At 37.6% G+C, this 15352-nt stretch overlaps 1 protein-coding gene across 3 annotated transcripts in view; it reads left to right on the plus strand.

Moving 5' to 3' along the window:
* Positions 1 to 15352, plus strand: part of LOC136035486 (ubiquitin-like modifier-activating enzyme 1) — a 94188-nt gene that overhangs the window by 71693 nt on the left and 7143 nt on the right. For all 3 annotated transcript variants that reach the window (XM_065717312.1, XM_065717313.1, XM_065717314.1), the window contains 2 exons: positions 1863 to 2044; positions 3483 to 3674. In XM_065717312.1, coding sequence (XP_065573384.1) covers positions 1863 to 2044; positions 3483 to 3674 — 374 coding nt within the window. The remainder of the gene's footprint in view (positions 1 to 1862; positions 2045 to 3482; positions 3675 to 15352) is intronic.

Genomic DNA, 15352 nt, shown 5'->3' on the forward strand with positions numbered 1-15352 from the left:
GAATTCTTGGAAAACGTGAAAATTGGGGTATTTTTATCTTACGAATAGATGATCGGATCTTAATGAAATTTGATTTTTAGAAGGATTTCGTGTCTCGAGCTCTTATTTCAAATCCCGACCCGATCTTTGTTATTGGGGGAGCTGGAGGGGGAAATCTTAGAAAAACACTTGGAGTGGAGGAATCGGGATGAAGCTTGATGGATAGAATAAACAAATGTCCTTGATACGTGATTGACAGAATCGTACTGGATTCGCTCTCTTTGGGGGAGTTGGGGGGAGGGGCTCAGTTATTTGGCGAGTTTGGTGCTTCTGGACGTGTTAGGACGAGTAAAATTGGTAGGCGTGTCAGGGAGCTGCACAATTTGACTTGATAAAGTCGTTTTCCCAGATTCGACCATCGGGGGGCTAAAGGGAGAGGAACAATTAGAAAAAACTAGGTATTTATAACTTATGAGTGGGTAATCGGATCTTAAAGAATTTTGATATTTAGAAGGACATCGTGACTCAGAGCTCTTATTTTGAATCCTGACCGGCATTAAGCCTCTTATTTTCCTTTTTAAATCAATCTATTGATTCATAGAATTTTGTTAGAGCTCATATCGTATGATCTCTTGGCTCTTAGCTCTTCTCGCCTTGTCACAAGTGCCATATGAGCTCTTAGCTCTTGTTTTATGTCCTTTACGAATATAATAATCGTTTCTATCACAAATTCAGGTCATTCGACTACCAGATCATTCGGGTCATTCGGCTATACAGGAGGTTGATGCCGTACGTAGCACTATTGAGCGGGGGCTAAAGCACCTTGATTTGTTTTTTCCACTAGATCTGATGCTGAAGTTATTGAAAGTAAGAAAGATACGTCCTTTTAATGTCCTGCAAATGACCCAGTCAAAGTTCTTTGACTTTCAAAAGGCAGCAAAGCTGTACAAGTACTCGTTGGTACCGTATTCAAGGGTCAAATAACTTGGAGTTCCGTCAGGAAAACGCTAAGAGAGTTTGGTTCAAAACTTCTTACTCTGGAGACTTGCAAATGGCTATTATATCACAAGAATGTACTTCGGTTAAAAAGTGTCCCAACACTTCGGCTGTCCGTGTTGTTGAACGTCTTGTTTTGTCCAAACTTTGTGGCAAAAATATTCATCTACCTGATGCAAAATAAAAGATGTCAAGTATAACCTAAATTTCATCCCCAATCTAGACCAGAAGTATTTTGAAACCAAGATTGAACAGTACTACAAGGCCAAGGGGGATACTGAACGTTTGGAAGCCTCTCCGTCTGCACGAGATCCCTGTCCAGAGGAGGATTCCATTGAAGCAAAACGGTGGCCAGCAAAGAAACTCAACAAAAATTAACGTTTCTGACGTTTTTGTAATTTTTATACTTTTTCAAACAGTATTGCTGCATCAGAACTCGTTTGTCATATTTTCATGGTGAACAGAATAGACAGCCCACACCATTTTCTCGTATCTAAGTTTACTAAAATTTTGGTAAGGTCGGATTGTCGTATCTGCATTCCGTTTCAAGTTTTAACAATGAAAACTTCACCTTTTCCATCTCATATTTGTGAGACCCTCTTATTTATTTTTTCTCTTTTTTTTTCATGTATTTGCGAAGAAAATCGATTGTACCGTGTAATTTCCAGCGAAGGTGAAATTTTCAAAGTCGTTTTTCTCGGAATTTGAAAACCTTAGTTACGACAAAACCGCTCTCAGGGGACGATATGAGCTTTTGGTTCTTGGCTCTTCCGACCTCGTCACACATGCCATATGAGCTCTTAGCTCTTGTTTATTATGTGCCCTAGACACTTTAAATTTGTTTATCCACACGAAGGCTTGTTACCTATTTCACCGTATTTTTGCAGATACAGAAACTGTTGAAGACTTGAAGAAGTCTCTTCCCCCAGTCGAGTCGCTTGGGGGTTTGAAAATTTTCCCTCAAGAGTTTGAAAAAGATGACGACTCCAATTTCCATATGGATTTCATTGTGTCTGCATCTAATCTTCGAGCTGAGAATTACGGAATCGCCCCTGCTGATAGACATAAGGTGAAGCTTAGTTAAAAAATAACCTATGGAGTTTAAATCTTAAAATCTTTTAAATCTAAAAAATGACCTATGGAGAAACTTATCAATGAAATAATAAATTTTAATGCATAAATTAGTCAATAACAAACTTAATAAGATTAATGAATAAATGGATTGAAATTAAGTATAAAGCTTAAAGTTCTTAACCTGTTTAATAATAGTTTTTAAAACAAAAATAAGTGTTTCGTACCCCCTTGTATGCTGGTATATTTTTTGTGGGAAGGATTTTTAGACATACCCCTTCCATTAAAATAAGAAGATATATCGGTGGATTCTACCCTTAGATCAGTCAAAAATTTCTTCCCTGCTTACTTTTTTTTTTTAGAAGAAACTAAATAATGGGCCAGAAGACCTAAGGGTGCAACTGATTTATTTCTCGATATTGCCTATTGTGATTTGGATTGTTTAGTGCTTCATTATTTACTTGGTACATATGTAATGGATAGGAGGTGCAATGGGTTTATTTGCTCTAATCCAATGGATTTTTCTGCAGAACTGTTGAAAAATTTATCAAAGTTTGATTAAACAGAACTGTTATGTTTTATAATCAATTTGAAACTTGTATAACCATATAGAGCTTGAAAAATTAGGAAAAAATCAGAAATTTAGTTAAGAAAAAAAACCGTTAATATGCAGTATAGCGGACAGTTCTGTTTAATCAAAGTCTGATTAAACAGAACTGTTATGTTTTATAATCAATGGATCATAAACCGAACTTGTATTATTAGCACTGTCTCACAGACCAAAACGATGTGTCTAAAAGATAGTAATGTGGACATCACAGATATTTATAATACCTAGGACTCTGAGAATGGAAGCTCATTGTTTCAGTTGGTTAATTGAAAACTTGTATAACCGTATGGAACTTGAAAAAATTTGGAAAAAACGAGAAATTTGGTTTTAATGAAAAAAAAAAAAACCGTTAATATACAGTATAGCGGACGCCAAATACAAAGCAAAAAAAGATTGAGGGAAAAATAAGCTAAAAACATATGGTACCAAAAAGATAAGAAAGTTATTTGGCTTTCCAAGCTTTCTATGTTTTAAGCTTTCTAAAGAAGGTGAATTCCTGTAGGGAACCAACGGTGTCCATTTAATTAGTTGGTTGAGTTTATTCATTTCCGTGGTTTAACATGGCAACATGCGGTTATAGTGTTCTAAAAGCTAATTAGTTTTGAAAAACCCGAAAGAAAATCTTAGGAAGTCGTGGTTGTTACATGTGAATGCGCCTAAGGCGGCTCTAGGGTGCAAAAAATGTTTTTATGATGTATTTTATGAATATCATCAAATATCATCAAATTGTATTACTTGATTTATATAACATTAAAATTACTCTATTTGATTAAGAGTAAATTAACTTTGTTTCACTTTTTGATGATATGTTCTAATTATGTTTCAGAGCAAGTTAATAGCTGGAAAAATCATTCCTGCAATCGCTACTACAACTTCAGTGGTTTCTGGCCTTGTTTCACTAGAGCTCTATAAAATTGTCCAGGGACACAGCAAATTAGAAGATTTCAAGAACAGTTTTATCAATTTAGCTCTCCCTCTATTTGTATTCTCAGATCCAATAGCAGCTCAGCAAAAGGAGGTAAGAATAAACGCTACTTTTTTAAGAGGGGGGGGGGGCACGGCATGATCCCAAAGATTTTTTTTTAGCGAAAGTTAGAAAGATGTTGCGAATTATATAAAAGAATTGAAATTCTTTAGGCTTAGGTAGTTTGCGTAGATTGACTCAAATATTCATTGATTAAGGAATTATCATGTACAACAAAAAGAAACACTTCCGCCTACTTTTCATATCAACGATTGCTATCGGCTTCTTTTTATTTTCTGTTTGTGTATAATTCAACGTGTGTTTTGAGAGGGGAGTTAAAAGGGTCAACTTTTCTTCACTTACTCGTATTCTGAAAAAAATGTCAACTTAGATTCAAAGACAGTAGATATTGTATAACATATTAAGTGCACAATCAGTTTGGTAGCTGAAAATCACCGGGCATCATTGTCTTAAGGGTTGTTCCCGGATGTTTTGCATTATCGTAAAAGATTCTTGTGTAAGTTCTCGTTGTTTTTTTTTTTCTTTTTCTTTTTTTGTAAAATAAATGCTTTATTTTAAAAACAGTGTAAAAAAAGAAATAAAAGAAAAAAGAAGAAGAAACGATACGCCTTTTAAGGGTATCTCAAGAATTTACTCTTTTAAAGTAGATTTGTGAGAAATGAATTACTGCTTAGCCTGGTTTTACATCATCCTTATCTTACCTTAGATCCTCATCTTATCTTAGATCCTCCTGTGCCTCCAGAGGTGCCCAGGGCGTCCAAGAAGAGTCTCCAATCGTCTCTGGAACTTGCGGCTGCGATGATGTCTTCCCACTCCGGCTGTATTAAGGCGTGAAGGTGCCGCTGGTCGTTGTTGTAGGTACTACGGAGTATATTTTTGGGCAGGTGTCTTCCTCTGTGGCAGGTGTTTTCAGGTAACCAAAAAAATGTAGATTTTGGGATTCTGAAATGATCATCCATGCGCAACACGTGTCCGAGGTAGCTCTATCTACGTGGATTCAAAAGACTAAATTCTCCTCCCTTGTTCTTGGTTGAGATGCCATGTTTCAGATGCATAGAGGAAGACGGGCAGGACGTTGCTGTTGAACAGGTGGAGCTTCAGTGCTCGACCTCCAAACTTTTTTGAACTTTTTGAAGGTGCTGCCAGCCTGTCCAATTGGGGCGATGACTTCTTTGGCTGTGGATCCCGTGTGGATCTCGATGGTGCTGTCAAGATATTTGAAATGAACCACTTGTTCCATGTCGTTGTCTTCACATTTGATGTTCAGAGGTGAATCGCTAGTTGCCATGCCTTTGGTTTTACTGGCGTTGATATTGAGTCCAAAGTCCTCTGCTTTTTGTTAAATGCTCATGAGCAGTGCTTGAAGCCGTGATTTGCAGGTTTCGAGGATGTTAATATCGTCAACAAAATCTAGGTCGCTCAGCAGGCGATTATTTAAGCTTAGCCCAGTTGAATCGACGCTCCTCAATACGAAGTCGATGACGACTGCGAACAGTAGTGGAGATAGCATGTATCCTTGTTTCCCCCGGAGAGGATGTGAAATTTACGTGAATTTCCCTCTGCTGTCTTCACACAACAGGTTGTATCTTCATACATCGCCATGGTGAGACTTGTACATCATCCAAGTGGAGTAAATGATAAGTCAAAGAAACAATGTCTGTTGAGCGCAAGGTGTGGGGTAGATTACCTTTAAGCATTTTCAGGGAGGTTAACATTGATTTGCCGCTTTTGGTTGCCATGCATTAGTAGTTGCACCAGTTTTTCACAGGGGAGTAAACCGCGTTAGACCTCTCTCGGCTTCAACTCATATGTCGCCCAATACCCCTACTTTTAGGTAATTTCTAGCTTCTTGTACCTGTTGATGCTTCTGCTTGTAATCCTTTTCCAATCGATGGAAGATTCAAAGATGGGATTCGAGCAAAAAGTTCCTCCAGTTCTTTATTTTCAAATTTTGTCTGTGCATCAGAACGTTCTGAAGTTTTAACTCATTATTTTTGAAGCATTCAAATCAGTCTTTATATGTTGTGTTTGTCGAGCTTTGTCTTATATCCAATAAAATTCCCAGCAAACACGTTTCATTTGGCCCAATAACTAGATTTTCAGAACAGAAAAAAAAACAAAAAAAACTTGTATACACTAGCGAATAACTAGTCACCGAAATCCAAGGTTACATATAGTATTTTCTTGCAGATGCGTCACTGTTTGAAAATCCTTATACGGAGTACTTCTATTCCATCTGTTATAAACCGTAAATGTGATGTATAATAGAAAAAAAAGTTTTTTGCGTATTTTCAAGTTTCACTAAATGCTTTTGAAAGCAGCATTTTAGGGAAAGTTTTTTGCAAATTTATTTCAATTTTATGGAGATGACTCGGGGTCACAATTTGAAACTTTTGAGTCAACTCCTGGCATTGGATGAAGGAGACAAGTGGCAAATTGAGTGCGTTTTTTCGCAATTGAATGACAAATGTTTACATTTGCTTCTTTTTTTTTATATGGGCTATTACTTTTAGTTCGAAAAACAAAATTTTTTAGTTTGCTATTTCGTTTGGTTTTCTTGATGTCATTTTATATGCTACTAGCTGTTGGGGTGGCGCTTCGCGCCACCCCAACACCTAGTTGGTGGGGCGCTTCGCGCCCCCCCAAGCCCCCCCGCGCGCGTAAGTCGTTACGCGCCATATTAGTTACGCGCCATTGTAGTTGTGTCCCTGTGTCCCACCTGTGAATATAGATAGATTTATATATGTGTTTCAAACTACGTAAAAATTGCGAATAAACAATATTCTTGGCTTTCCCATTGTCTGTGCATATACAAAGCCGTATGTACTGATAATGACGTCATATGCAAACGCTCTTTTGACAAACAAACAAACATGCATCCACACAACTCGTTTTTATATAGATAGATAGATAGATAGATACAATACAAATTAACTGCGTAAAACTTGCGAATATACAACATTCTTCGCTGTCCAGTTGTCGCTGCATATAAATACATTTTCAGGTTTACCGATCCTCGAACATGCAACGTACAATTGTCCATGGGAAAAACAAACAGTATTAAGATCTATACCACATTTTTCGAATGATTGACCTTGAGCTTTGTTAATGGTGATTGCAAATGCTAATCGAATTGGGAATTGCAATCTTTTAAATTGAAAAAGCAGATCCGTTGGAATCATGGGAATGCGAGGAATAAGAACAGCCTCACCCTCATAAGGCCCTGTCAAGATTGTGGCCTCTATTAGGTTTTCCATTGTTTTTTTTACGGCAAGTCGCGTGCCATTGCAAAGCTTTGGTGGGTTGATATTTCTTAAAAGTATTATTGGTACGCCTATTTTTAGTTGTAGCACGTGTGGTGGAAACCCTGAAGGATCTATGGAATTTAAAAATTCAGATGGATAATTAACCGCTTCATTTGGTTCCAAAACTGTGTCGACTGACTTGTAAAGGACTGCCTGGTCTCGAATCTTGGTCAAAACAATATTGTTGATTTCGTGGACGTCTATATTTTTGGGTGCGAGAATCGCTCTTTCACTTAGCCATTTATTATTTTTATAATTTTTTAGAATATTCGGAAATACTTTTTCAATTAATTCATTTTTGGACGTCACTAAATTACAGTAATCACCAGGTAGTTGTATACGTCCTGAAATTGAGTCTACTGTTTGACCAGAGTCATCGTTTTGCAATCGGACACGCACATTTGTAGTTAATTTTAATATTTTTACGTGTGCCCATAAATTAGAATTTTTTAGGCAAGCATTCATTTCGTCTGCAGGAGTTAAACTACGTAAAAATTGCGAATATACAACATTCTTGGCTTTCCCATTGTCTCTGCATATACAAAGCCGTATGTACTAATAATGACATCATATGTAAACGCTCTTTTTACAAACAAACAAACATGCATACACACAACTCATTTTTATATAGATAGATAGATAGATAGATACAATACAAATTAACTGCGTAAAACTTGCGAATATACAACATTCTTCGCTGTCCAATTGTCGCTGCATATAAATAGATTGTCAGGTTTACCGACCCTCGAACATGCAACGTACAATTGTCCATGGGAAAAACAGTCAGTATTAAGATCTATACCACATTTTTCTAATGATTGACCTTGAGCTTTGTTAATGGTGATTGCAAATGCTAATCGAATTGGGAATTGCAATCTTTTAAATTGAAAAGGCAGATCCGTTGGAATCATGGGAATGCGAGGAATAAGAACAGCCTCACCCTCAAAAGGCCCTGTCAAGATTGTGGCCTCTATTAGGTTTTCCATTGTTTTTTTTACGGCAAGTTGAGTGCCATTGCAAAGCTTTGGTGGGTTGATATTTCTTAAAAGTATTACTGGTACGCCTATTTTTAGTTGTAGCACGTGTGGTGGAAACCCTGAAAGATCTATGGAATTTAAAAATTCAGATGGATAATTAACCGCTTCATTTGGTTCCAAAACTGTGTCGACTGACTTGTAAAGGACTGCCTGGTCTCGAATCTTGGTCAAAACAATATTGTTGATTTCGTGGACGTCTATATTTTTGGGTGCGAGAATCGCTCTTTCACTTAGCCATTTATTATTTTTATAATTTTTTAGAATATTCGGAAATACTTTTTCAATCAATTCATTTTTGGACGTCACTAAATTACAGAAATCAGCAGGTAGTTGTATACGTCCTGAAATTGAGTCTACGGGGAGCTTTCCGTTTCCAATTGTCAGCAATTGATCTGAAAATGTTTGACCAGAGTCATCGTTTTGCAATCGGACACGCATATTTGTAGTTAATTTTAATATTTTTACGTGTGCCCTTAAATTAGAATTTTTCAGGCAAGCATTCATTTCGTCTGCAGGAGTTGATCTAGGTATTATAGGTAATGTTTGCCTGAAATCTCTCACAAGCAATATTAATGTGCTGCCAAAGGGTTTCGACTTCCCTCTCAAATCTTTCAAGCATTGATCCGGAGCCTCGAGCGATTTTTTGTGTGCCATTGTGCACTCATCCCAAATAATAAGTTTGCATTGCTGCAATACTTTACCCATCCCAGATGATTTGGAAATATTGCACGTGGGAGTTTCTGTAGAATGCAAATTCAGAGGCAATTTCAAAGCGGAATGAGCAGTTCTTCCACCAGGCAGCAATGTTGCGGCTATTCCGGACGACGCAATTGCCAACGCTATATCATTTTTTGATCGAATTGATGCCAGAATCAGTTTTATCACAAATGTTTTACCAGTACCTCCTGGCGCATTCAAAAAGAAAATTTCTCCAACGTTGTTATCGACACAATGCATTATCGTATCATAAATGTCTTTTTGTTCCGACGTTAACTTGGAAATGTTATTTTGTACATACGACAATAGATCACTCGTACTGTAACTTTGTTCACGATCCAATTCTACACATGTCGAAACAGCAGCGATACGGTTAGGTGAAGGCATTCCCAAATCCTGAAGAGATTTGTTTGCCATACGTACGCACAAATCTTCTATTATAACTAAAGTGTAGTTATAAATTTCTGATGTAAAATCAAAAGTCATATCTGACGTCTCTAACTGTTTTCGATGGAGTATATCTTCGGACATTTTTGACTTATATTTTTCCCATAACTCTGTAGGAGCTGATGGAGAGCAAGTTGTTAAAATGATGCCAAACAATGCACGAATTTGACTTGGGGTTGACGTTTCGCACGCGTCATTGATGCAGTTATCCCAGTGTTGGTCATTCTCCAATGAATTCAGAGCTTGGCATGCACTACGGTAAGTGTCATGTATAGTACCGTTTACAGTTCTCAAATACTCAAAGGATGTCGGACCGGGTACATTCACCAAAAGCAGGCGTAGAAAGAAGCATTCATGTTGATTGGGGTGAACGGTGTAGAGTCTTCCTATCGTGGTATCTTTGAAGATGGTAGGTTGGCCGTCCACTGACTTACCCTGTTTTCGACGTTCAAATACTTTATTTTTAGTATTCCACGTGTAATACGAAGGCACTTCAGTATACAGCAGTTTTTTTTGCAAAAGAATCATTTTTGCAAAGCGAAAAAAAAGCTGTTAATGTTGTATCCGGTGGATACAGGACTCTTTGTTGCACGTTGGTTTCCGTGAAATAAACACGTTGACCATTCTGTAAATGTACCGCTAAGTGAACAACAGCTGGACTACGTTCATGTATCGGAAATGAAAGAATTCGCCAAACAGCTTCATTACTGCTTATGTATCTTCCAGCCTGATATTGTACGATTTCGTCGAAATCTTTGATTTCGGGCTGCAAGCCAAAAACTGCCATGTCACTGCCTTTGTTGACGTATTTACATATGTATTTGATTGCCTTTACGGAGTTACAGTATTCAACGTTTATTTGTGCATTAAATGTTTTTGATAATAATGGGGAATATGGAACAACCCACTGGTTATCTACTTCGATGGTGGTACCGTTACGCTTCTTTATTATTGCTGTTTTACCGCCATCTTCAGTAGATCTTCTTCTATATTGTGGGTAACCATCATTGCCAGTAATTGTGTTTGATACTAAAAGTCGAGGATATTGCTTTGTGCACCTTCCTTTGGCCATGCATGGTGAATTTTCGTTCAGTGCACCGCAAGGTCCATGTATCATATTTTTTACAATAATATCATGTAACCCCTTATCGACATTTTTATCAGGTATTTCAGCGGAAATCACATCATCAATTTCGTTCGAAGTAATTTTTTTATGTAGCCAGATTAGTATATGTGCGTGTGGCAAACCTCGTTTTTGCCATTCCACTGAGTACATCCAGCATCGCACTGACCCAAACACTTCAAGTTTTACTATGTAGTTTATCAGTGATTTCAACTTTTGCCGGAAGACACGGGCCGTAATGTCATGCCTATGAACCGCCGATTGTCCTTGAAGTAAAAGCTGCAGTATCTCGTCCCAAGATTGATTACATGTAAATGTAATAAATAAATCTGGACGACCATAGAGACGAACATACGCAATAGCATCTTGAGCATATTCATGTATATGACGGGGACTGCCAGCATATGACGAAGGTAAAATTGTTAATCTTCCAACGTTTGTGGTATTACCGTCATTTATAACTGCATCTCGCAAATGAATGTATTGTTCAGAGCGGAGCTTGGTCTGATTCAGGCGGATATATAGCAAACGTTCTGATTCAATTTTAGCATACATATCAACGACAAATTGGTGAAACAATTCACGGCATTTTAAAATATAATTTTTTTCATCCTGCCGAATCATTAGTCTATAGGAATAATAATGCATTGCACTGCATTTCTTATTCATTTCTTTGTTAGTGACTGGATTCATCAATTTAATATTAAAGTGATAGTCGTCGGCTCCATCCCAAAAAATGATAGGACATAGTAGGGCATCGTAGCATCGATGAGTTTCAGCAATTCTTAACAACTGAGCGTTTCGCTTATGAAGAATAATATCTCGAGGTAAAAACTGATCACCGACCATAACGAATGCCACTTCGTCGATAGTTGGAGCATTGTATCTACGCACATGTTGGCCAGGAGGCGTTTTGTCAGCGGAAATAACAATTTTATGCGTATCAGTAGGCATCAAATCGATGGCTGTTTTGAACAGACGCACTAAATTATTATTTTCATGGAAAAGATGTTGCAATTGGGAAACGATTGTCCTTTCAACGTTGGGAGAAATTTCGCAACGTGCATTCAATTCAGAATTTCTATCACTGATGAAGTACAATTGTAAAAATTTATGATTCTCGCCTGAGAATGGTAGAAGGGACCCTGCTCTATGATAAATTTGCCCTTTTACTTTGAAAGTAGACATAAATTGATCTGGATTTTCGATTTGGGCTCCAAACGACGTCATTTGGAAACATGATTTGTATTTTCTGATTTGTGACAAAAAACGCTTAGATTCTGACGTAGTTCCAGTAAGGAAAGTCTTCAATGGCTCTTGTGGTGCAGCCAATAGAGGAAGTTTAACTTTTCCTGAGGCGCAACACATTCCCATTGTTTCACCATTGAATTTCAAGGCCTTGCAATAGGGACAAATTTTAGACATTGTCCCGATTTGAACACATTTACTCAAGCTATAATCATCGACTGGGTTGTACCTGAATGCCAGGCGATAACTTTCAGGTTGCTCTGATTCCTCGGCACGCTTTCTTTTCTTACTTTCTCTATCAGCAGCAAGCCTGATTTCTTGCTGTTCTTGTGATTCCTCGGCACGCTTTCTTTTCTTACTTTCTCTATCAGCAGCAAGCCTGATTTCTTGCTGTTCTTGTAATTCCTCGGCACGCCTTCTTTTTTCACTTTCTCTTTTAGCAGCAAGTCTGCTTCTGCGTTGCCCTGGTAGTTCCTCGGCACGCTTTCTGTTCTTTCTTTCTCTATCAGCCTCGAGCCTGTTTCCTTGCTGTTCTTTTGATTCCTCGGCACGCTTTCTGTTCTTTCTTTCTCTATCAGCCTCAAGCCTGTTTCCTTGCTGTTCTTTTGATTCCTCGGCACGCTTTCTTTTCTGACTTTCTCTATCAGCAGCAAGTTTTTTGGCATAGACTCTTTGAGCATCTTCATCGGCTTTTGTCATTGTAAGTTCATCAGTCATTTTAAACTTAAACATTAATAGATTTCTACGTGAACATATGTCTTAAATATCTTGAATGACGTCACCGTCTGCAAAAATGACGACAACTAACTGTATGACGTCAGTCAACACAGAAACATGACGTAACCTGACAGACAGACAGATCCACAGACAGACAACTTATTTTTATATATATAGATATAAAGATTGACTTATGATACTTGCTTATATGCGCATTTTGACATTCGTAAGAAGACTTTTTTCTTGCTATTCCTGTGACTTTCTTGTTTAATTTTTTTTTTAGCTTTTGCTATTAGTATAAAAAGATATGTTTAATTTCTCTTTCTTCATTACTAATGAATGCTAGTGAGCTTGTGAACTTGGATGTACTAGCGAATAAGTATCCACCAAAATACATGGTTACATACAGCATTTCCTTGCAGATGTGTCACAGTTTGAAAATCCTTATACATAGTACTTCTAATGCCATCTTTTAAGCAACAGTAAAAACTTATCAAAATCTCTTTTATTTCAGTCGCAAATGCAATGTAGTTAGAACAAAAATGTTTTTTGCGTATTCTCAAGGTTCTTGCTAAGTGCTTTTGACAGCAGCATTCTCAGGGAAGTTTTTTGGGGAAAATTTTTCATTTTTATGTGGATGATGTGGTGTCACAATTTGAAACTTTTGAGTTACCTCCTGTCATTGCATGAAGGAGGCAACTCAAGTTGCCTCCAACTTCTTTTTTTTTTCAACTTCTACTTCTTTTTCATTTTTTATCGCACTTGGTATTTACCAAGTGATATATAGCGATCGCAAATTTCTGTTGGTCTGTCGGCTCCGGTTTTGCTAGTTTGGGCACTTCCTGATAATCTAGGACAATATAATTTTTCATGTGTATCAGGGACCAGACCAAATTAAATTAGGAATAGTCATTTCCCCGAGTCGACCATCTGGGGGGGGGAGTGAGGGGACGGTTAATTCGAAAAAAATAGAAAAATGAGGTATTTTTAACTTATGAACGGGTGATTGGATCTGAATGAAATTCGATATTTAGAAGGATATCGTGTCTCATAGCTCTTATTTCAAATTCTGACCGGATCCAGTGACAATGTGGGGAGTTGGAGGGGGAAACCTGAAATCTTGGAAAATGCTTAGAGTGGAGGGATCGGGATGACATTTGGTGGGAAAAATAAGTACAAGTCTTAGATACGTGATTGAAATAATTGGAATGGATTCAATCTCTTTGAAGGAGCTTGGGGGGATGGTTTAAGGCTGAAACATTAGAAATTGAGGTATTTTTAACTTACGAAGGAGTAATCGGATCTTAATGAAATTTCATATTTAGAAGGAACTCGTTAATCAAATCTTATTCATCCCGACTGGATCCAGTGTCATTGGAGGGAGTTGGGGGGGGGCGAACTGGAAATCTTGGAAAACGTTTAGAGTGGAGAGATCGGGATGAAACATGGTGGGAAGAATAAGCACAGGTTCTAGGTATGGGATTGACATAAACGGATCGGATCCGCTGTCTTTGGAGGAGGGGGTTTGCCTAACTCGGAAAAATGAGAAAAAATGAGGTATTTTTAACTTACGAACGAGTGATCGGATCTTAACGAAATTTAACATTTAGAAGGACCTCTTGTCTCAGAGTTCGTTTTTAAATCCTGACCGGATCGGGTGACATTTAGGGGGAGTTGGAGGAGGAAATCAGAAATCTTGGAAAACGCTTAGAGTAGAAAGATCGTAATGATACTTGGTGGGAAGAATAATCACAATTCCTAGATACGTGATTGACATAACCAGACCGGATAGGCTGCTTTTGGGGAGTTGGGGGGGGTAATTTGAATTTTTTTTAGAAAAAATGATGTATTTTCAACTTACGAACGAGAGATAAGATCTTAATGAAATTTTATATTTAGAAGGACCTTGTGTCTCAGAGCTCTGATTATAAATTTCGAATGGATCTGGTGACATTGGGGGGAGTGGGAGGGGGAAACTGGAAATCTTGGAAAACGTTTAGAGTCTAGAGATCGGGATGAAACTTTGTAGGAAGAATTAGTACATGTCCTACATACGTTATTGATATAACCGGGCTGGATCTGCTCTCTTTGGGGGAGTTAGGGAGGATTTACTAGTTTGGGCACTTTCAGATAAGCTAGGGCGATGAAAGTTGGCAGGCGTATCAGGGACTAGACTAGATTAACTAGACTGGAAGGACGGTTAATTCCGAAAAATTTGAAAAAATGAGGCATTTTTAACTTGTGAACAGGTTATCGGGTCTTAATGAAATTTGATATTTAGAAGGACCTTGTGTCTCAGAGCTCGTGTTTTAAATCCCGACCGGATCCGGTGACATTGGGAGAATTGGAGAGGGAAACTGGAAATCTTAGAAAACGCTTGGAGTGGAGAGATCGTAATGAAACTTAGTGGGAAGAAGTTCTTGGCTCTTGTTATGAGCTCTTGCTATTAGTATAAAAGGATATATTTTATCTCCCTTTTTTTATTTCACTTTATTTATTAGAGTGCCCTTGGGGCTCTTATCAAAAGACTGAGTGTCTACTATTTCTACGAAGTATCTATGTATTTCAACTGATTTTTTACACGTTATTTTGTATAAAAGGGATGGATAAAGAAACTTGGGAGATGGCTCGTTGGACCATAGAATAGTGATTTAATGACTCGTTATTTCATTTGCTGAGGAAGATTCAAATATGTTGAAAGTTTAGAAAAGAATGATCTTTATACATGCCCAGTATCTCTGTGTATGAATTTAGTGTTGTGGGTGCAAGTGTGTGGTTGTGTTGGTGCATTTTTGATATGTTGAAGTTTTGAGCTATGTGGAAGGATTTGAGTGATTTTTGGAAACACGCTTTAATAACCAGATTGATCTATCAAGTCATTCAAGAGTGGTGGTGATCCCTATGTTCTAAAAAAAAAATTATAGAAATTCTGTGTCTCATCTTAAACCACATGAACAAACATGCTTAAATAATCAAAACCAGTATTATTGTTACCCTGAGCATGAGAAATTTTTAACAGAAACCACGTAATAACACTTACCAGGCTTGGTAAATGTTGTAAACCAAATAAACAACTTGTAAACCAACTAAAGAAATAATACTTCTTATTAAATATAA

This window comes from Artemia franciscana, chromosome 14 (assembly GCF_032884065.1).
Source record: "Artemia franciscana chromosome 14, ASM3288406v1, whole genome shotgun sequence".
Taxonomy (NCBI): domain Eukaryota; kingdom Metazoa; phylum Arthropoda; class Branchiopoda; order Anostraca; family Artemiidae; genus Artemia; species Artemia franciscana.